The 19,852-nt window shown below is 47.2% G+C and overlaps 8 protein-coding genes across 8 annotated transcripts; 4 read left to right on the top strand and 4 right to left on the bottom strand.

The window, feature by feature from the left end:
• Positions 1-19: 19 nt before the first annotated feature.
• Positions 20-1,309, top strand: BDV27DRAFT_147997 (kinase-like domain-containing protein; the record flags this gene model as incomplete). Its single annotated transcript, XM_032070840.1, has 5 exons — positions 20-103; positions 348-983; positions 1,028-1,120; positions 1,163-1,264; positions 1,295-1,309. The coding sequence occupies 5 exons, from the start codon at positions 20-22 to the stop codon at positions 1,307-1,309; spliced, it is 930 nt and encodes a 309-aa protein (XP_031924319.1).
• Positions 1,310-1,945: 636 nt separating this feature from the next.
• On the bottom strand, positions 1,946-2,754 carry BDV27DRAFT_30987 (LysM peptidoglycan-binding domain-containing protein). Its single transcript, XM_032076290.1, has 2 exons — positions 2,417-2,754; positions 1,946-2,353 (listed from the first exon to the last, which is right to left on the bottom strand). Exons 1-2 carry the CDS (start codon positions 2,655-2,657, stop codon positions 2,061-2,063), a joined length of 534 nt encoding a protein of 177 aa, XP_031924320.1. The 5' UTR covers positions 2,658-2,754; the 3' UTR covers positions 1,946-2,060.
• Positions 2,755-4,456: 1,702 nt separating this feature from the next.
• On the bottom strand, positions 4,457-6,862 carry BDV27DRAFT_160912 (uncharacterized protein; the record flags this gene model as incomplete). The annotated part of the gene is made up of 5 exons (XM_032073124.1): positions 4,457-5,034; positions 5,333-5,597; positions 5,671-6,278; positions 6,619-6,728; positions 6,807-6,862. The coding sequence occupies 5 exons, from the start codon at positions 6,860-6,862 to the stop codon at positions 4,457-4,459; spliced, it is 1,617 nt and encodes a 538-aa protein (XP_031924321.1).
• Positions 6,863-7,055: 193 nt separating this feature from the next.
• BDV27DRAFT_167134 (uncharacterized protein) lies at positions 7,056-8,897 on the top strand (the record flags this gene model as incomplete). The annotated part of the gene is made up of 4 exons (XM_032074389.1): positions 7,056-7,460; positions 7,561-8,205; positions 8,248-8,624; positions 8,822-8,897. Exons 1-4 carry the CDS (start codon positions 7,251-7,253, stop codon positions 8,895-8,897), a joined length of 1,308 nt encoding a protein of 435 aa, XP_031924322.1. The 5' UTR covers positions 7,056-7,250.
• A 150-nt stretch (positions 8,898-9,047) lies between these two features.
• Positions 9,048-10,652, bottom strand: BDV27DRAFT_148000 (NAD-dependent succinate-semialdehyde dehydrogenase; the record flags this gene model as incomplete). Its single annotated transcript, XM_032070841.1, has 4 exons — positions 9,048-9,190; positions 9,244-9,820; positions 9,915-10,582; positions 10,637-10,652. 4 exons carry the CDS (start codon positions 10,650-10,652, stop codon positions 9,048-9,050), a joined length of 1,404 nt encoding a protein of 467 aa, XP_031924323.1.
• Positions 10,653-11,579: 927 nt separating this feature from the next.
• BDV27DRAFT_167136 (copper amine oxidase) lies at positions 11,580-13,754 on the top strand (the record flags this gene model as incomplete). The annotated part of the gene is made up of 3 exons (XM_032074390.1): positions 11,580-11,630; positions 11,685-12,113; positions 12,165-13,754. 3 exons carry the CDS (start codon positions 11,580-11,582, stop codon positions 13,752-13,754), a joined length of 2,070 nt encoding a protein of 689 aa, XP_031924324.1.
• Positions 13,755-14,446: 692 nt separating this feature from the next.
• On the bottom strand, positions 14,447-16,480 carry BDV27DRAFT_148002 (amidase; the record flags this gene model as incomplete). Its single annotated transcript, XM_032070842.1, has 7 exons — positions 14,447-14,586; positions 14,648-14,891; positions 15,012-15,143; positions 15,199-15,248; positions 15,307-15,955; positions 16,039-16,161; positions 16,217-16,480. 7 exons carry the CDS (start codon positions 16,478-16,480, stop codon positions 14,447-14,449), a joined length of 1,602 nt encoding a protein of 533 aa, XP_031924325.1.
• Positions 16,481-19,114: 2,634 nt separating this feature from the next.
• Positions 19,115-19,620, top strand: BDV27DRAFT_160917 (uncharacterized protein; the record flags this gene model as incomplete). The annotated part of the gene is made up of 2 exons (XM_032073125.1): positions 19,115-19,258; positions 19,312-19,620. 2 exons carry the CDS (start codon positions 19,115-19,117, stop codon positions 19,618-19,620), a joined length of 453 nt encoding a protein of 150 aa, XP_031924326.1.
• Positions 19,621-19,852: the final 232 nt, after the last annotated feature.

Consider the following 19,852-nt stretch of genomic DNA (forward strand, 5'->3'; position numbering starts at 1 on the left):
TTTTTCCAATTCAACTACCATGTCGAATTTACCTAAAGGTAGCTCGGTGCTGTGTCACTTGTACGTTCGCATCGAGGATGTGGAGAAATTACAAAGGCATACCGTAAGGGGCCACCACCCTGTGGTGATTTGAGATCAGTCCCACGATCGCTATCGTGTAGTTCATAAACTGCGCAATAGCTCGTATTCAACAATTTGGCTGGCTCAAGATGAGAAACTGAGCAAATGAGTTGCTTCCAAAATATGTACAGCAGAATGAAATTCGCACGAATTCGACATCCTGTCTAGCCTTTGTAGCTCACAACAGCTCGTGGGTAATAGTCCGGGGATATCAATAATTCCTATAGTCTTGGTTGGACAGTTTCAAAATCCAAGGTCCAAATGGCACCTATGCATGCTACGTGACTTGCCCGGCAAGCATGAGTCTTTCTGATGCAAAAGATGGATCATATGTCAGCCTTTTCAAGCTAGAAGCTGCGCGAGTAATAGCAGCGCAGCTTGTCATCGCAGTTGATTATATAGATACACAAGGGTTCGCTCATGGTGATCTTTATTGTGGTAACGTTCGTACTGAAATACCCTTTGGATTTACTCGCTTGTCGGATGAAGAATTATATAACATATATGGTGAGCCAGGGTCTGAGGCTGTCACTCATTTGGATGGCAAAGAGCTTTCAGCGTGTATACCATCACGCGCTGTTGTACCAGTCTGGTTTGGAGATGCAAGTGAGGAACTTGCGCCTTCAGACGCCAAAATTCTGCTTTCCGACTTTGGCGAGGCTTTCTTTCCTGCCAAGCATGACAAGTTCGAGACTTGTACTCCTCTTGTGAACCGGGCACCAGAGGCTCGTTTCGAAAGCACAACGCCTCTCTCTTTTCCATCGGATATCTGGTCGCTCGCCTGCTTGATATGGGACACCATTACGCAACGTCCAGTGCTTGAAAGGCTTCTTGCAAGTGAGGACCAGGTGACCCGCGACCATGTTGATGCACTTGATATTCCCCCCCTGGGTGATGGAACAAATAGAAGGCGTGGCAAAATAAGTTGAGCGAGGATGAGAAGCCAATAAATCGAGAGTTGTATCGATCATTGGCGAACCGGAACCGTTTCAAAGATAGTGTACAGTAACCTCGACAGGCAGAAGGGGTGCCTCCATTTGAGCCAGCTGAGCGAGACGCTGTTCTGTCGTTGCTATGGTCAATGCTTTCCTTTAGGTCTGAAAATCTCCCTTCTGCTAAGGAGGTTCTTGCGTCTGAATTGATGGTGAAATGAGCGTTGCCTGAGTACGAAAAGGTTCAGAAGCCTTGACTCATGGAAGGCTATGTTCTGTATCTAGACAATGCGCTTACCTTTGTTAAGCTATCTAATTAACCCCAATAGGCTAAACTGCCAATAGAAACAAGAGTTCGGAAGATAAAGGGAGCCGAATTAATGTGTTCGCCATTTGCCTACCACTCACCGTACATGTCCCACAATGGAAGAGCTCTAGGCACTTAAACATGGGTGAGAATAGCCAAGTCTACTTCTTCTTTTACACAACGAATTATGTAGGAGATGCTCACCCCTGCTGACTTGGAAGCACTAGACAGGGAGGCGGATGCACTGGTTATGATTAGGTGTTAGGATCTGCGATCTCTCGCTCCAACATAAATTTATCCATATCCCGAGCTTGTAAGTTATGAATATGAAGACCTCAGAGACTTTTGGTGAATGTAAGAAGCATCGTGCATCGCAAGCAATGTTGCGATTTAATTCATTATCAATCAAATCTCCTTTATGAAAGTCTTAATCTGATAACTAATTTCCTATCCACTAGGTCGTGCAAATAACTGCATAATTATATTCCCAGGGTAGATATCCCTCATTAGTAAGGCCTGACTGCTAAGCATATTATCAATCTACACTGGCCCACCTAGTACATGACATGCAAAAATCCTCACCCACTAGGTTTTGCCTGCCAATCTGTCAGGTTCAGTCATATATTTGGCTGTTGCATTCCTTTCCTCCAATTGACAAGATAATATGTCATATCTCGATCAAAGGAAAGAAACAACTAAGTCTAGACACCTATACAGACGTAGTAGTCCACCCACAAGTTGCTACAAGCCGCATCAACCATCGTATTCCACGAGCGGAACTGAGCAAGTGTAATGCCTGCAGCAGTGTCGATCGAGTAACAGTCGTCACCCTTCTTCACTAGGTAATACTTCTTACAGTTGCTCACAATGCCGGGCATTCGCGGCTCGGGAGGGGTGTCCGTGGGCCCTGGTGGTTTACTCGTCGTTGTCGTTGTGGTTGTTTCATCCGGGACGTGGACGCAAACGTAGTAGTCTAGCCAGAGATTGGAGCATGCTGTTATGAACGGGGGTTAGGAGCCAGTCATAGCACGCCGTGTGTTGGATAGAGAAAACATACCGGAGTTGATACTAGGATTCCAGGCTTTGAATTGGGCGTCCGTTATGCCGTACTTGGCTTCGATAGTATCGCACTGATCGCCAGCCGCGACGAGATGGAACTTGTCACAGTTAGGTGGCACACCCGGCTGGGTAGGTTCGTATTTTTTTGAGGACGTGGTAGTCGTGGCGAGGGTCGTGGCAGCGCTGGCAGACAGCAGCTGTAGGACCAATCCTAGGACAACAGTGGTCTTGTAACCCATGTTTTGAATTGGGTAATGGTATTGCGTTAATCGTAGGTCAATGGCAACAGAAGTTTGCTACACTGATTATAATTCTTGTTCGTGCAGTGACTTGCCTCCTTTTATACCCATACCTCCACATGGGCCTGCAGGAATTTTATAGGTGTCGGGTAATGTAACCGATTCTCCGACTCCCCAGTTATTCACTCATTGGAATGCATCTTGTGTATACCGAAGTGCGACAGAGCTGGAGCGATGTATGTCTCACTTGGATTACCAGGATCCCCGCTCCGACTATATCAGGTATATGGAAGCCGGACGGACATTCATTCTACAATTGGTGCCACTCAGCATCAACACTGACTTTCACTTTCTCAATGTACTGGCGAGGTTTCTGATTTAAATGCGGGGTTAGGGTTACATGAAGACAATCTACCGCAGCCACATCCGGATGTTAACTCTGGGCACCGCTGGCGGATCAGCCGGGGCTTTTAATCATTGGACGTCCGACGGCTTCTTACATAGTGACATCGTGTCATTCTTCGCTTCTGCCAAGAACTACTAAATATGCGCCACGATGCAACTTATAGCTGTGTGGTAGGTGAAAGGCCAAAAACCCCTCTCATGGCGATTTTCATTTATGTACAGCTGGCTGGCTGGTGCAAAAAAAAAAAAAAAAAAAAAAAACAAACCTCGCTTGATTATGAGCCCCTGCAAGGACTAAGAATCAGGTCACACGAAGAGGGTGGAGACGAGTCATTCCAAATCCGCGGGTTCCCATGCTCCCTGGAAGGGTGGTACTTGTGCTCCCTAAGCTCCATTCTCGGGGAGTGACCTAAACTTGGGAAACAATCAAGTGCATGCACAGGCTCGTTATGGCCGCCGAAAGACGTTCTGTAACTGATGGACTGACCTTGAGCGTGTAAACATTGAAGGTAGGTGTTTAGAGGTACACACTGTAAAAGAGATGCCGCCACTGTAGGACTTTGTCAGAGGGGTCGTGCAGAAAGTTTGAGACATTGAACGTCTAAGTGGGCCACTGGTGGCACATGCCGTTATCCGTCACAGATAAATGTTAGACTGCGAAGTGTCATACTCGGTAGTAAAGTAGAGGTAGTGGTGTGATCTACCATAGCTATCAATTGCCACCGCGTCCATCAGGTGTTCGGAACAGTTATGGTAATCCAGGGTCAAAGTGAACTGTACGCATACCACAACGCAAGGTATAGGTCGCTAGTTGTCTGTGGATGTTCATCAGGTTCACAAGGTCACCCCGATTGATACCCTCATAACGTTGACGTTTCGCTGCACGATGGCCTAAGTAAGGCTCGGGTTGATATGACACATGAGTTTTGGGGTCTAGAACACAAGGATGATAGGGGTCAGCCCCAAGGTAGAGTAAATGTCAGTCTGCGGAAGTATTTAAGCCAACTTTCAACTATTTATGACGCCTGCACTGTTGGAAATCCATTTTTGCAGGTGATGAGAGGAGCTTTTAGGATAGCCAAGCTCATGATGACCTGCAAGACGACGCAAGGGACGCTTTCGTTTGAAGAATTTAGTAACTACATCGCGGGTATGGGAGCCGATTACGATCCCGATGACCTGTAACATTGCCCGGATGGCACAACACCGGAATCCTCCGATAGTAATTGTGTGTAGCAACCCGACATACCATTATTCTAATGGCTGGTGAAACAATATAGGCTTTGTTGATAACTTTTTATTTACTGTAAAAGCCAAAGGACTGTTCGTTTACTATTAACACGTAACTCGCAGTGAGACGTGGCCGCCAACCTCGCCGGTTCCTGTAGCGAGACTTATCCGATATTCTTGCCCGATAGGAAAGACTTTCTGAGCTCCTGCTGCAGCCAATTCCTGAATTCCACAACAATCAATGAGTCTCCTCCATGGAAGATAACTGACTGGAGAGGGTCAATTTCCTGTAACCGAACGCCCGTCATCTGTGACACGTGATATATTGCAAGCTGGATTCTGGCCCAAACTTCCTGGGTGGGTCGATCAACCGTGAGCGCTTCAAAAATTATTGTTTCAGGGGTCACAACAGCCCCAGTACAGGCAGCTGCAGACAAGGGCTTTTTTAGGATATGTAGGTGCTTGGTGAAGGGATCGTCAAGGTGAGCACTGCTCTCTCTCGGTGCCTTGGGCGTGAACGAGCCGAGTGCTAACTGGCTGGCAGAGACATCATCAATCTGGTCGGAAATTGCAACGGCCAGGGTGGAGAGCAAATGGTCCAAGGGAATTGTCTCCAGGTTGGACTTCCGCAGATTATCCAAAGCCTCGGGCTTTTCATGCAGATAGCCTGCTCCTTCAATCGGTCCTATGTCGATTGACCGCGTGGGTTTTCTCTGTGACGTTCGCCAACGTGCAAAGGCATCTTGGAGGGTTGAAGCAGCTACTTAGTTCGCCTGTCCCGGGTTCCCCACCAGTCCCACATAGGAGGATAATATCACAAAGAAATCCAGTGGGTCATCGTTCAACGCGTGGTGGAGTGCGTAGGTTCCACGAACCTTCGGGTTGAGCACTTGTCAATAATCATCTTGGGTCATCTTCTCAAAAGTGGAATCCTGTGTATAGTAAGCAGCAGATCCACAAATTGATAAGTACCGTTGGCACTCACTCTGAGGCTAGTGCGGCTTGAATAAGCCCACGGATTGGAGGAAGTTCCTGCCTACAAACTGCAAGCACGAAATTTAGCTGCTCCCTGCTGCTAATGTTACACGAAATGGCACGCACATCTGTTCCTCGCCGGCCGAGCTCTTCGATGAGCTCCTGCGTAGATGCATTCGTAGACCCAGATGGCGATAGTATAACAATGCTCTTTGCCCCTGGCTGTGCCATCCAAGAGCATATCTCTCGACCTAATCCACCTTGTCCACCGGCTACCACATATGTGCCTTCTGGGGACAGGCTTTTGCATTCAATATTACGAGGAATCACCTGTGAAAAGTGTATTCGGTAAGCCATTTACTCGTATCTTGGACAAATTAAAGGAAGGGGGCTCGTAACCTACCTTGACCTGGTCAGCCACGCCGTAGCTGAGGACAACCTTGCCCGCAACCCGGCTCTGGAAATGGCGAAATGCATATTTAATTTGAGATATAGGATACATATGCAATGGGGCAGGGGGTAGAAAGATGCCTGTTTCAACCAAGTGTTGTACTTCTAAGGAGAGATCGGCGGCCACTTTCGGTTTGCAATGAAATAGCTGGACAAGGTCAACATACGTGAAGGAAACGCTTGGTTGCAGTAATGCCATGTCCATCCTGGAACTGCCGACAACATCGACTTTCCCAAGCTGCACAAGGCGCCCGAAGGGTGCAAGAACCCCGAGCGACTCCACCAATAATGGCTGTGCTAAAGAGTCTAGGACAACATCTATGCCGACACCACCAGTGACTTCTCGAATGCTGTTCCCAAACTCGGTGTCTCTCGTTGAGAAGATGTGGCTTTTGGGGATACCAAAATTGTCAATGGGCAATTGCTTCTTCTGATCTGATCCAGGAGTGGTATGGACCACGGCTCCAATATGCAATGCAAGTCGAATTGCTGTTTGGCCGATGCCGCCTGCTCCTACATGGATCAGAACCGACTCGCCTTTCTGGAGTTTGGCGATGGTAACTAAAGAGTAGTACACCGTATAACAAACTATTAGAAGGGACGCGGCTCCTGCAATATCACCTCCTTAAGGCATAAGATGCGGCTGAGAAACCTACAACAAGGATTATCATATGTTCGGCTTCGCCAAGAGACTTACTTTCCTTGGGCAGGATACTAGTACTGACAAGCTAGTAAAAAAATAAGGTCATTTGAGTGGTTGCACTTTAGCTCCTGCGTAACCCGCAATAAGTACCTGGTGGTGTTTGGAAATTGAGAAATTGCTTCTTTCGAGTGGTCACTAAAAGAATGCTTGTCTAGGATGTGTTACACATAGTAAACTGAGGCATGTTTATTGACCTACAGAGACACAGGCGTACGAAAATCTTGCGGAGCCTTCTCACGACGCAGAGGTTAACGGGGATAGCAAATGCAGTCTTGAACGTCAGAGTGTTGGTATACTGTACATAGCTTCTGCAAAAGTGCTGATTTAATTCATTCTAGTTCTTTATCGTCGCTTTCTTTGGAGCTGAGTGCCAGGCGGCTATATACAGGTAGACTTCTACAGAACCGGCCATGGGCTCAAGATTTGGACCGAAAACCCCCATTTCTGCATAAAATAGGTATAAAATAGGTAGAGCCCTACTTACGAAGCAAGGCTTTTAGTATAACTAACTAGGTACTTCTATTAGTTAACTAGTTACCAGACCAGCTTGACTAAATCTATATATTTTATCAAGCCAAGTGTACGGCCGCCTGAATTGACAAAAACGGTCAAAAATGGTAGTGTCGGAGGTTGTACAAGATTCAAATGTTGTGCGTGTGTACACGGACCTAGTCAACTTATTTTAGCTGTATTGTAGATTTAGGCTGCCGTACGTTTTAGGCTGCGGTGCAAACGGGTCCACAACCACTCTCTTTCTGTGGGCCGTGGTTATATAGCGCGTGGCCCCATCACTCTACTGGCAGTCGCGCTCTCCTACCTGGAATACCACAATGCCTCAGCTCATTCATCTACCCCGTGAACTTCTCGCGCGAGTCATCTCATATGTCGATCAATCGGCCCTAAAACAGCTGCGCCAGACATGTCGCACGCTGGCGCAATTCGCCTCGCAGGAACTCTTCCGCATCGTCCGTCTGTTCCCCGACGAAGAAAGCTATGAAAGAGTTCACAATATCTCCAACGACGCGATATTGAAGAGCATGGTAAGGAAAGTCTACATCAATACCTGTTTCAGAGACTTTGTAAGTTGACTGGCCCATATATCTTTCAAGAGTCCCAAATAAGAGAAACTAACCATACAAGGAATCGGAAGATGAGGATTGCACCCTCACTGAAGCATTCAGAGACGCCATCATGCAGCTTAGAGAGTTCCCGAAGGTGCAAAGCACCGTTTTACGCTTTGATAAGAATTGTTGCGTTGATGATGATGGAGTAGAAAGATGGCGTGACGAATGGCCCCAAACGCCCACCTACCGCGAGAAAGTTCTCAGCGTGTTCTTCTCCTGGTTGACTTCCTTGGATGTACCTATCAAAGAACTAGCAATCCGGAATGTACAGGATCGCAAAATCGAACATGCGGAGGTTCGCGCCCTGATGGCTAAGGTATTAGGCAGTCTGCAGTCGCTCCGGCTGAACATTGTGACCGAGCATTACGAAGCGAGTCCAGAGGAAGAGCTGGAGTTCCCCGAGCCCCACGAGTTCTTCGCAGAGATGCCCTCCGCCTGGCTGAAGCCCACCATGGGATCATTGGAGCACCTGACGCTTTATTGCGATAATTACTGGGGGTTCTTCCCAAAGGTCGACCTTAATGGGATCCACTTCCCGCGACTCAAAACCCTTGCACTGGGCAATTTTGGATTCGTGCAGGACTCGCAGGTGGAGTGGATTATTTCGCATGCAGAGACTCTCACCGAGCTATACCTAGATGACTGTACGATCTTGTACGATGTAGGTATTACAGATGAGAATATAGAACGCTGTTCATTCCAGAAAACCGACATGGAAATCCGAATCCGCGAGGATGCTCCTGAATTAAGCAAACACTACCGTTCCTACGAGAAACGGTGGCATGATCTCTTTGACGCCTTTCGGATAGGCTTGCCGCTTCTTCGGCATTTTCGCATGGGGACAACGTGCTGGTCGTACTCTGGTGAAGGGATGCCGTTTGAGAAGGAGACCAAGATAAATATTGGTCTCATGAATGATCGCTATATGGCGTGCTATGATGGATACGGCCCGAGTCCTTACATGACCGGTCTCCACAAACCTCAGGAGTATGAGAAAGCGGCACCGGAATGTGATGAAGAGGATAGGAATGCTCTGCGGCTGTTGCTGAAGAGTATAGGCCAAAGTGCACAGGACTCCTGGTCAGTAGGCTATAGAGAGGTTGAGAACCTCCTGGATACGAGATATCTATAGCGAGAATGTGAGGCATTTGGGGTACGGTCAGATGCAGCATCCTAAAGCACCACGCAACCTGCACGAGATTTATAAGTGCAAGTTAAACGAAATCGAAACATTCCTTCAGAAACAGTCTGGTGTTTTAGAGTTGCTAAATGCTGAGTTCTGTTGTCATGTGGAGTAATGGGTTGCGACGCAGTAAGCCCAGTCTCTACAGGTCCTCAGCTTCTGCACAGTAAACATCTTGCTCTACCGTGGTGACTCCACCCGGAACGAGGTTGGCATGGATGATATTGTGGACAAAGCGAAGTAATCTTTAGTTCAGTGCAAGCTTGACCAATCATCGTGAAACCTTGCAATGAACTCAATATAATTAAGCTATGAACGAATTAAAGCTTCGAAACGGATTCGACAGTCAAAGTCCCAGTCTTCGAAATCAGGTACTCTTCTATCGCCACATCTTTGCCCGCCTCCTTTCCATAACCTGAAGCCTTGATACCTCCAAAAGGAGACTCTGCTGCAGAAGCGTTACCTATTGAATTGTGAGCAAGACCTGCATAAGGAATTTGATCATGGCGACATTACCTGTATTCATCCCTACCATTCCGGCTTCAAGGCTCTCCAGCAACCTCCATGTGCGACTAGTATCTTTGGTAAAGAAGTATGCGGCAAGCCCCATGCTAGTATCGTTCGCCAGGCGGACAGCTTCCTCCTCCGTCTCAAAGTGATACAGTCCAAGTAGCGGACCAAAGATCTCCTCTTGACTCGTTAGCATGGAGGGCGTCATTCCCGAAATGATTGTGGGCGCGAAAAAGTTTCCAGACAGATTTGTTAATCTCTTCCCACCATAGGCAACCTTTCCACCCTTGGAAATAGCGTCGGCAATATGCCGTTTCATCTTGTCCAAGCCGCGAGTTGTTGTCAATGCTCCCATTGTGGTGCGAGGGGCTGCGCCGTGGCCGACTTGATTTTTCTTTGTGGCATTAATTAGTATGGATAGGAACTTGTCGTAAACGCCACTTTGGACGTAGACTCGGTTGGCGTGAGTGCATGCCTGTCCGGCGTTCCGCCATTTCAAGATCATTAGTGCAGCCAGAGCTTGGTCAAGATCACCATCGTCGAAAATTAGGAATGGACAGTTCCCACCTAGCTCGAGAGTGATCTATAATATTGTGAGTTATGCTTTTTGGATTTCAATGTTGGATCAGCACGGCAGATATCAGCAGACTTGTCTGTGCATTCGAATTAACACCTACTTTTTTCAACCCATCACTGCAGTGCTTCGCGATGATCGAACCAACAGCAGTGCTACCAGTAAACGTGACTTTGCGCACGAGCGGATGCTTGCACAATCTCTCACTAACCACCGGAGTATTCTCGTTATCTGTCGTGATAATATTCAAAGCGCCTGGTGGAAACCCGGCCCTCAACGCCAGGTCTGCAAGCGCTAGTATGCTGAGCGGAGTCTCAGGCGAGGGCTTGATGATCATTGTACAGCCCGCAGCTAAAGCCGCTGCAGCCTTACGGATTGTCATCGCAACAGGGAAGTTCCAAGGTACTAAGGCAACACTGACGCCGATCGGCTGCTTGATTACCAGCGTGCGTCTGTTAGAGACGGATGGCTGAGCGACTGAGCCCCGGACACGTTCAGCCTCCCCGGAGAACCACCATGCAAATCCGAGTGCGTAATCGACTTCCCCCAGAGCTTCTGTTATTGGTTTGCCTGTCTCATGGACTATGAGTTTGGCGATATCGCTTCGTGCATTGGTGATCAGGTTGTGCCAGCTTAGAAGGAGCTTGGCCCGCTCCCTGGGGTTTGCTTCTCGGTATTTGAGGAACGCGGCCTGCGCGGATTCGACGTATTGATCAACGTCAGGAAGGCGGTTGCTAGGACAGTGGGCGAAGACTCGGCCCGTCCCTGGGTCTATTTGCTTCTGTTACAAAATGTTCTTACTGGTGATTGATAGGTGAGACCGACCTTCGACGGCGAACATTTGCTGCTGCTGGGCTTGGAATCATTTTCCATCTAGTAAAGAAGCCTCATGAAGAAGGCTGCGGTCGTCTAACTATAAGCATGTTAATGTCTTATACAATACGAAGGTGTTCAAAGGGGAAGTTAACCGTGAAAGGAAGCTTGTTTGACATAGCTGTGAAAGTTGCCGCTTGATGTACAATCTGAATGAGATATACTAGAAGTAATTAATGAAGGATACAATAGTCTATTCAGGGGAGTCGCTTCTTTATAGGCAATGGATCAAATTACTGCGCGAGACTTCCTTGGGGGAAATCATAGTACAAAGCACCTCAGCATTCTGGGAATGTGCTCAAGCCCCTAATAGTGACCATGTAATTCTGCGGAGTCCCAAAGCCTTTCATCCTGAATTATTGAATACTGAGGAAACATAATCGTTTGCTAATCAATTCCGATTAGGGCCGGAAAGAAGGAGCATCTTGTTGAAGTATGACTCGGCTGCGCTTATACCTTAGCGAATATGGCGCATGGACTCGGCCATTACAGTAACAAATGAGATTCTAGCTTGAAGGAGATCGCGTCTAAAGTTACTCTTAGGGTTGAACTGGACCTTGTGATCTTAAAGTTTAGTTTTTCCCCACACGGAAGCTCCGCGCGGAAGTTCCGGTTTCGTTGGGATTTGGAACGGTCGGTCTTGCCCTTTGGAGTCGACCGGTTAATCCTTACCTTCACGGAAGTGGAGCTCGCAAATCTATACCCACATCTAAACCCTCATGCAATGCCTTCGCCTAAAACTGACCTTTGGGGATATGCCAGTTTCTGGCCATTACCACTCCGGGGCTCCAAGATTGACTATTTAAAGAAAACGCCATCATCCATAGCTCTTATCTCGCACAAAAGAAACAACCATCTTGCGCACGACGGTCACAATTTCAAGTCTGTCGCAACCATGTCGCTCAATCACCCCTTTGACCCTTTGACTCCAAAGGAGATCGCAAAGGTATGTGAAAAGACGAGATGATCTCTAGGGACTAAGCATGACAATATCGCCTAGGCCGCAGCAATTGTGCGCCGCGAATTCCAAGGACAAACACCCAATTTCCGAGTGATTACTTTGAAAGAGCCCGCAAAGGCTGAGATGATGTCATTCATGGAGCACGAGCATCAAGGAGAAGCTGCCTGCAAGAAGCCCGCGCGAATTGCCCGTGTTCAGGTAGTTCTTCCTGGTGATCCGGCGAGCAAGTTCATTGAACTCTGGGTCGACCTCGACCAAGCTGCCATACTTGGAAAACAGCATCTTGTCGGAAAGCATCCGTACATCGACTCCGACTATATGCAAGCTGTTGAGAAGGCCTGTCTGGCAGATCCAAGAGTTCAGGAACAAATTACGCTCCTTCAACTACCTGCCGGCGCTTCTGTTATTGTCGAGGCATGGGCATACGCTACAGATGGTCTCAATGATATGTCACAGCGGACCACCATGGTGAGTCATTATCTTGGAAATTATTTAATTAGGCGCTAATAGGATGCATAGTGCTGGTTCTATATGCGGTTGGTGGACAATGCCGATGCTAACTACTACGCGTATCCGCTAGATCTGTGTGCGGAGGTATCGGAGGAATTGAAAGTCACTAAAATCTATCAATTGCCTTCGGGTCCCGATGACCGTATCAACGAAAAGCCAAAGCCATTTGACCGCCGCAAAATTCACGGAGCGGAAACCGAATATATCCCTGAATTGCGACCTTCTCCCCGAACCACAACGAAGCCGTATCAAGTACTGCAACCTGAAGGTCCGTCCTTTAAGGTACAAGGCAACTTTTTAGAATGGGAAAAGTGGTCCATGCACATCGGATTCAATTACCGAGAAGGCCTCACTCTTCACGATATTCGTTACGATAACCGCAGCCTGTTTTACCGCTTATCCCTTGCAGAGATGTTTGTACCATATGGCGACCCTCGAGCTCCATACCCGCGCAAAGCCGCATTTGACCTTGGCAATGATGGGGCTGGAATTAATGCCAATAATCTACAACTGGGTTGCGACTGCCTGGGCCATATTAAGTACTTTGATGGCTGGCACACGACTACTACCGGAGACCCAGTTAAGCTACCTAACGTGATATGCTGTCATGAACAGGATGACGGGATCTTGTGGAAGCATACAAACTTCCGGACCAAGAATGCAGTTGTAACGCGTTCGCGAGTTCTAGTCTTGCAAACGATTATCACTGTGAGTAACTACGAGTATATCTTTGCTTTCCAGTTCGGTCAGGATGCATCGATTCATTACGAGGTTCGCGCTACTGGGATTCTCTCCACTACTCCGATAGATATTGGAGACAAGGTACCTTATGGTACCATCGTCGCGCCAGGCGTCTTGGCCCCTTACCATCAGCATTTGTTCTCTCTGCGCATGGATCCTGCCATCGATGGCCATAGCAATTCCTTGCAGGTAGAAGAATCATACGCTATGCCTGTTGATTCCCCGAGCTTTGACCACGACGGCAAATCGCAAGCCCAGGTCGACTCTTACACCAATCCCTTCGGCGTCGGATACGTCACGCGCTCTTCCATCGTCGACAAAGAAGGAGGACTGGACCTAGATTTCACCAAGAACCGGACATTCAAAATCGTCAACGAGAACGTCATTAATCCCATAACAGGGACTCCTGTCGGATTCAAGCTTCTGCCAGCCTACAGCCAGATGCTCCTAGCACACCCGGACTCATACCATGCCAAGCGCTCTGAATTCGGAAAGCACGCTGTTTGGGTCACGCGTTTTCAGGATGACGAGCATTTCCCAGCTGGCCGCCATACCATGCAGTCAACCGGTGGCGACGGTATCGCTACCGCTATTGCAAAGCGGGCTGGAACTGAAGAATCTTCGGTCCGAAACAAGGATATCGTCATCTGGCACACGTTTGGGTCGACTCATAACCCAAGAATTGAAGATTGGCCTGTTATGCCATCGGATAAGATGGTGGTCAGTCTTAAACCTGCCAACTTCTTCACTGGAAACCCTGGGCTAGATGTTGCTGTGTCGACACAGGAGAGAAATCGGAGCGTGTTGGTTGATGGAGGCGATGATGTGAACTCGAAGTCGGGGTGTTGCAGACTGTAGACCTTAATAGATGAATTGAATATGTTTCAAGCGTTTTAACCACTGTGGCTCGGGGGTGGATAGACTTTGTATTGAAAAGACAACTTAGTATTCCATTGGTGTCATGAAGAAGTGCTCGATATGGAAGGGTAATGCGTCACTACATTCTTGAACAAGATAGACACAAGTTGCGAAAGCTATAACACATTTAAATTAATGAGAGATAAGAATCAAGAAAAAGTCTTCATTCCATCGTTGATCAGTTTACTAAGATAACAGAAGTATTCAAAGAACGGGAGAAGACATCACATAGGACTGGTCTTGACTCTTTCTGTGCATGAACTCGACTAGCATATTTTGCGAATCGATTACTCTTTGGAGCGTCTGCAGACTTGGCCTTTCCACTTCAGGGGCTATTAAAGTGGCCTTTTAACTCAGCAAATATGTCTTCACAGGAGATGAAGTATGTAGGCTATCACCCACCCAACAGCAGGAAGGTAAAGTGAAATTATGGAAAACAGATAGCCTATGGAAAGTTGTAAATGATAGGCTGTCACAAGACTATGAAGTCAGACAGTAAACATCTGGGGCTGCGAGATCGTGGGCTCAGCTCTATGGCCTTTAACTTTACTATAATCTCATAGATCTATCTTCTTCTGAGCAACTGAATCCATTAAATTGTCCAAGATCTGTCTCTCTTCCTTTCTACATCCTCACAGCTTCGTCATCACTTGCTCAGTCGTTTTGAAGAGACTGTCGATTTCGGCAGTAACCTCGATAAGCTCCTCGTCATCAAACGGACGTCCAACGATCTGTACAGTGGACGGTTGATTGGCGAAGATCTCCGCGTCATCTATCGAAAATATATGTCAGTACATACCAGTTGTCCCAATAGGATTAGAAGGAGAGCTTACACATCGCCTGATACGCCTTGTCATAAGGATTCGAGCTCAAAGGCCGATACGCTGGATCGAGACGATCAATTTGAGGATCGATCTTGAACTTAGTCACGGGGGGGATTGTGGATGGGTAGTCGAGGAAGTTGAACATGGACGTGTACCCCCAGTAAGCATTGTAGTCATGAGGTGCTCCCACTGAAGGTGCAACGGGACAGATCAACGCATCCATGGGGCGATCTGATCTAGTGATTTGGCTTGTCTACTTCCAGGCGTCTGCGAATTGGTCCTTGAATTCTCTCATTTTCAAGTTAAGCTGGGATATGATTTATTAGTCGAGTTTCCCAGAGGGGGCGGGGGCGTTAAGAGGGCCATACGTGACAAGCTCTAGAGCGCTGAGGTGGAGCGCGTTATAGACCTTAAGCAGATCTGCGAAACCTGGGATAAGTGGTTCTTCAGTGGGTTTAAGCTTTGCAAGGGTTTCTTCGCCTGCTTCTTGGGAGTATATATCGAACTACGCCTATTGTAAGTTGATAAATCTTGAATTCAGGGTAGAGGTCATCTCCTACTGTGCATTTCTCGAGTTCCCAGCAATCGAATGGTGGCTGGAATTCAATGACTACGTTTATATCTTAGATACCTTCTTCCTAGATGGGGGAAGAAGCAAAGATTCGTACCTTCAAATCCAGATTTACCCAGAACTTGTTTCGCATGCTCCATGGCTTGGGGAACAGGTGGCTGAGGCATAACCACACCATCCCATTCCATGACACCTACTACCAACTTCCCTTTTGGCAGCGAAACATGCCTCCAAGGGAGAGGGACGGCAGAGGCATCGTATCTATGGGCTGGATCTGTAGTAAGAATTTCTGTGAACATTCGGACATCTTCGACGCAGTGGCAGACTAGGCCAATTGAATCTCGGATCGAGATCCGACCCGCGTTTGAACCTCCCCAGCCGGCTTTAGGAATTCGGAGCGATGTAGGCCGAATCGCATACAGTCCGTTGAAAGCAGCCGGTTTACGAATTGAACGGCCAATATCCGATGAGGGTGCAATTGGGCATCCTTTCATAGCAACCAACGCACCGTCTCTACCAGAGCTACCTCCGGCAACGAGCTTAGTGTTAAAAGGGTTCAGGGTGCGGCCCCATAGGTTGCTGACTGTTTCGAGAGCCATGCCCGTTTGAGGCATGGTGGTTCTGCAAAAGAAGACGGCACCTGCAGCGCGTAGTGTTGCCACGATAGCCGAACCATGATCTTGGATGTCGTCTTTATTCATAACGTATCCTCGAGTAGTCGGGTGACCTTTTACATTGTAGAAGTCCTACATGGAATTAGAGGAACATGAATAAGATACAACAGTTATTTGAAGACCAAGCGAGATGGAGATACAAAGGTAATTGTTACTTTTAATGCCATAGGAACGCCATGTAATGCGCCAAGGGGCTTGCCTCCACTGTCAAGAATACCATCCAGACGTTGAGCCTGTCGCATCCCCTCTTCCAGGAACCATGCAGTGAGGCAGTTGAGCTTTAAGGTTGTCAGTATACAGGTACATCGCCTCGGAACATCAAAGGTAGCTCACCAATTGATGGGAAATAGCAGCACGGACAGCAAACGCTTCCAAAACTCCCACTGCTTTCAGTTGGCGAGACGCGATTTGTCTCGCTAATTGTGTCGCAGTGAGCTCCATAATCTGGATCTGGCACTGAATCAAGATCCCACATGTCTTAGGTATTTGGGAGACATCTGTCTCTGCCTCAAAAGCTTCAGTGCCAATCTTCCACTTGCTAGGAAGAGAGCTTAATAAATCCGACTGTGCCTTTTTGGACACTGTCTCCCACGACATCTCAATGAATCCGCTATGTTGCAATGAATATTCAATATATGTCACTCATGTACAAAAGTTCAACGGAAGCTGATATACTTCCTTTTCTAGTTGATCTTCGGAATTTCCGCCAAAGTACTAACGTAAAGGCAAGAATTCCGCGCGAAGGTATTGGCCATCCGTGAATCTGCGGGTCCACTCCATCAAATCCCGGGGTAAACGTTTACTTTATTTTATTTTATTTTTTTTTTGGGGGGGGGGGGCAACCTGCATCAGGTAAACACAAACTATATTCATACTTGACAATCATTAGAACAGATATTTCTGAGTCATTCATATTTTTCATATCAACTCTTCAGCAGTTGATATTATTATGTAATGTACATCATTACACATCCTTAATCGAACCATGTTGCTTCCCCGGGCAGAGAAGGGAGAATAGGGTTCAAGAAAAACAGCTTAGGACTATAGCGAGGCAACCAAACGGGTGTTCAGCTTAATGAACCATGTTCCAGAAATCACTTTCAATGAAGCCACGAGATAGTTCCTCGATGTCGAATTGCTCGAGATTGTCCAGGCCTAAGGCAAGCGACTCTGAGAATGGAGCAGAACCAAGAGGCTCCTGTTGTCGACCCGAGTCAGGTTCTCCAGAAAGACGGTCAATAATGTGCGATTAAAGCCTTATTTTCGATGGGCTGTCGCTTTCACATCTAGCCATCGCATCCGGGCCCACTGCATGATTCGTCTCTGGTTGTATGGTTGGGGCGAGAAGGTCCCAGAACAACTCTGGCTTGAAACTGATGCTCGTTTCTTGATGTATCGGCTGTGAACGGTTCTGGTCTGCCAGGATTCGTAACTTTCTTAATGTGATAAGCTGTGTATTATGTTAGCCTGGGTGCCACCGCTTATGATGGATTAGCTACGTTCTAGGGGACGCCCGACATTCGTCAATGGACATTGAAGAACAGATAGATCGAGTCCTCACCTCACCTTATTGAAGAAATGCGGCCACACCTCTGCCATAGTACTTATAAGCCCCTCACGAGTTTCCAGATTCTCGCGCGTCCTTTGGGCTACTTTCGCATCTCTTGTAAATTGGAATGGTCATAAGATAGTCGCGCTGGCCGCAATAGCGTCCCCAAGTATTGGATTAGAGATTACCATCACACCTTCACTCAACTGAAGAATCCGAAACAGCCAGCTCACATGGTACAAGGCCATATCCACCGTCTGCTGAAGAAAGACACAAAGACTGAGGGATATCCTTTTGTGATCGCATGACAACGAGATGCAAAAACGGATGATTCAGGATGGCCTGTGCAACATGCCATAATATTTCTGTTGTCATCCAAGGATTCCAATACTCGCTCTGCTCGTTAATCTCTGCCGCAGATCTCCTGGGAAATGCGGCATTGGCAAGCAAATGGCGGTTGCTATGCTGGGCCTCGAACTCAATGAGCTCTATGCCCAGTTTTGTGTGGGTTGAGTCCGCCAACCATGGTTTCTCAACCTCACCTTGCGACAAACGATGCAGGTATAATCTGATTTTACCCCAGATTAAAATAATGTCATAGGCAATAAAATAGTGTATATATTCTGCCACTGCTGTTTGAATGTCACAACCGGAGTAACTTGAATGCATTTGTCGTAGTAGCTTGCAATTACCTCACGACGGTTATATATCTCCCGCTTTCACAAACGCCCCATCAAGATCGTGATATCTTCTCCACTTACTCCGTCTTCTCTACTCCACATCATGATACGAAAATTGTTGAACACATGTCAAATCGCAAGGAAGGGAGAAAAGGGCCTATAGGTGATAGGTATATTACTTGCGAGACACTTTCCACTGGCGCAGCCACACGTACAGTCAATGTGTCTCCATCTACAGCCTACAATCGCGCCAATGGGAAACCATCAACTAGGTAAAAATTGTCAATATCGCCCAAGATTGAATTCTATACTGTGGAGATAGCTATCATCTCTTACTCAGGAAGATATTGCAAGGGATGACTATAATAGTCTACTTTGGTTAGAGTATTATTGGAGTGGCCTTCGGGCCGAGTTCGGGTTCAAAACCTCAGACCCTCTCCGAACCCGAAGAGCAGCGCGCTATCTAAAATTCTCGAGTAAATTCTCGAACCTTGGTGATTTTCAGCTTTAATGGACAATAGCGTAATCAAATCAATCAGAGGATTAGCTATATATAGTATTGCATAAGAAGCAAACCTTTTAAGATAGTACAACAGAAACTATTATGTACCAAGATTTAAATCTGCCGGTGAAAACCCGTGCTAAGCCCCTATATCGCTTGAAAAGGACCTCCGGTCACGGAACTTCCGGCTTTTGTAGACCAACTGCCGCATCAAATCTACCGTGGGGCCCAATATTGTTCAAATTACTATTTGTTTATGAATTTTCTCCACGATCTTAGAGCTTGCAAAATAGTCTATCTTATCAGTAATTGGATTTTTTTACGTGATAAAATCCTCCAATTCGGAATATCCACTGTGGAGAACCTGGGGTTGCGGATGGAGGAAGTTCATTGCTCCGGAGTATGGGGCCGTAGGAAAGAAATAAAAGAAATAATAAAAAAAGAAAGGTTTCCTCCCGTCTACTTTTTGTCAGTTGTTATCGCATTGGTTTTCGAAAAGTATGGATGATATACGCGGGAAGAAAGAAGATGTCGAAAGCCCAGCCAATATACCTCGCCAGGTGGACGAAGGAGATCTTAAACCGGCAGTGACCGAAGATGCCGTCTTCGGGGTTATTGAAGGGGACGGTCCGAATTATCGCAATGTATACTTGTGCCGCGCGGCTTTTTAATCTCTAATGAGACTGATAATTCTTAGCTAGGATGGGTAGGAACGTCAGTCCTTATGATGAAAACCCAGATCGGCTTGGGTGTCCTCTCTATCCCATCTGCATTTGATACATTGGGCCTGGTGCCTGGAGTGCTTTGCCTGGTCGCCATAGCCATTATCAACAGCTGGTGTAGTTATATGGTCGGCAGCTTTAAGCTCAACCATCGTGAAGTGTATGGTATTGACGACGCAGCTGGGCTCATGTTCGGCCCCGTGGGACGTGAGATTCTCGGAGCCGGATTCATCCTTTGTAAGTTAGCCATCTGTGCGAGCTCTAAAAATAATACTGACGGATGACATCTACGGACCTGACCTTTGTTGCTGCTTCCGGTATACTTGGCATCTCGATCGCTCTGAATGCGATCTCAACCCATGGAGCTTGCACAGCTATTTTCGTTGCTGTTGCTGCGATTGGGGTATTTTGTCTTGCAATTGTCCGCACTCTGAGCCGTGTAACTGTTATTGCGTGGGGTGGGCTGGCATGTATTCTCATTGCCAGTAAGGATTCTTTTTTTTTTTTTTTTTTTTT

The sequence above is a fragment of the Aspergillus caelatus genome (genome assembly GCF_009193585.1).
Source record: "Aspergillus caelatus strain CBS 763.97 unplaced genomic scaffold BDV27scaffold_181, whole genome shotgun sequence".
Classification (NCBI taxonomy): domain Eukaryota; kingdom Fungi; phylum Ascomycota; class Eurotiomycetes; order Eurotiales; family Aspergillaceae; genus Aspergillus; species Aspergillus caelatus.